Source organism: Dipodomys ordii, unplaced genomic scaffold, assembly GCF_000151885.1.
Source record: "Dipodomys ordii isolate 6190 unplaced genomic scaffold, Dord_2.0 Scaffold18, whole genome shotgun sequence".
In the NCBI taxonomy this organism is placed as follows: Eukaryota; Metazoa; Chordata; class Mammalia; order Rodentia; family Heteromyidae; genus Dipodomys; species Dipodomys ordii.
Window position 1 is genome coordinate 12,777,220 of NW_012267234.1, and position 1,399 is coordinate 12,778,618.

Sequence of the window (1,399 nt, forward strand, 5' to 3'; positions counted from 1 at the left end):
GCCTGAGATCTGAGGATCAGGGGTTGAAGCCAGCCAGGGCAAGAAAGTCTGTGAGACTCTTATATCTCCAACTAACTACTAAAAAGCCACAAGTGGGGCTATGGCTCAAGGAGTAGAATGCTAGCTTTGGGCAAAACAGAACAAAACAAAACGTGGAGACAGTGCCCAGTGTCCAGTCCTCCAGGCCAAGTCTCAGAATTGGAACCAAAAATATGAAAATAAAAAAAAAGAAAAACAAAAAGAAACATCAGGAAAGGTGAACGGCCCAAGGCCACACCGCTGTCTGATGCTCCTCTGTGCTCCAACCAGCACATTGTCACCATGAAGGGACAATAAAAGCTGTCAGGGAAGATCAAGCCCGTCACCACGGGGGCCGCTCATCCTGCACCTGCTCATCCTGCACCTGACAGCAACCCAAATCATTCCCAGTTCCACAACTGCCAGGAAACAACCCACTCTGTCAACCAAAGCAAGAACCAGGTTTCCCTGCACCCCTACAATCACTTGATCCAGACTCAGCAGCAATTACAGGTGGATATAACACTTACGGGGTGATAAAACAATCATCAGGTGATATAACAAGACCCCCTGGCTGGTCCATGCACCGCGCTGGGCCCAGGATCCATGTGCCACAGGGGAAGGGAAGCTGCTTAGCACAGGAGCCCTTGGACCTTCCAGCTGCTCTGCCCACACCCACATGGCTACAACACACCTGGGCTGAGTCCTCCCTGAGCCTTCTGGGCCTCCATCCTCAGCAACTGCCCCCACACCAGGCCTCCCGCCTGAAACATGGAGGGAAGGCCTGCTCCTCCAGCTGCACAGGGCTTCTGGAAGAAACGCAACAACTCTACTCCTCTAGACCACAGCCTCTACCAGTGTGGGGCTCAGATGTGAGTCCATAGACTCAGCCTACCCGGGCAGCAGGGCTGTAGCTCACAGCTATGGGTCAGAGCTGCTGTTCAGCCCCGTCGTGGCCCTGAGTGCTTGGCCTGGAGCTCAGCCGTGGATGGCAGCTGTGTCCATCCCAGGCTCCCGCGCTGCCCTGCCTGGCACACGCTGCCCACTGGACACGCGCCCAGAAAAGGGCTTCTCCACTCAAGGTCTCAGATAACAGCGGGCGCCGTGGTATATAGCAGGAGCCCGGCAGGTAACACGCAGCTGTGTGGCGGCGGCACCATGCTGGGCCTCTGGCTCCTGGGCTGCTGGGCTGTCTTGGGCGCTGCCTTCGCTGGGCAGGAAGGTTGGTTCCCTCACCCCGTCCTGCGCTCCGTGTAGCTGTGAGCGAGAGCGAGTCCCTGTCCTCTTCCCCCTCACTGGCCTCATGGCTGCAGGGGGCGTTGGGAGAAAGACACAGGTCCCAGCTCCCCCTGCTCCCCAGACCCCCTGAGACCCTGGCAGC

General features: G+C 57.4%; 1 protein-coding gene across 1 annotated transcript in view; it reads left to right on the plus strand.

Annotated features, from left to right (window-relative positions):
- The first annotated feature begins 1,135 nt into the window (after window positions 1–1,135).
- LOC105983093 (chymotrypsinogen B-like) overlaps window positions 1,136–1,399 on the plus strand; it is a 20,628-nt gene continuing 20,364 nt past the window's right edge. Inside the window, exon 1 of the mRNA XM_013012849.1 lies at window positions 1,136–1,240. Within this exon, the coding sequence (XP_012868303.1) occupies window positions 1,177–1,240 (64 nt within the window). The 5' untranslated portion in view covers window positions 1,136–1,176. The remainder of the gene's footprint in view (window positions 1,241–1,399) is intronic.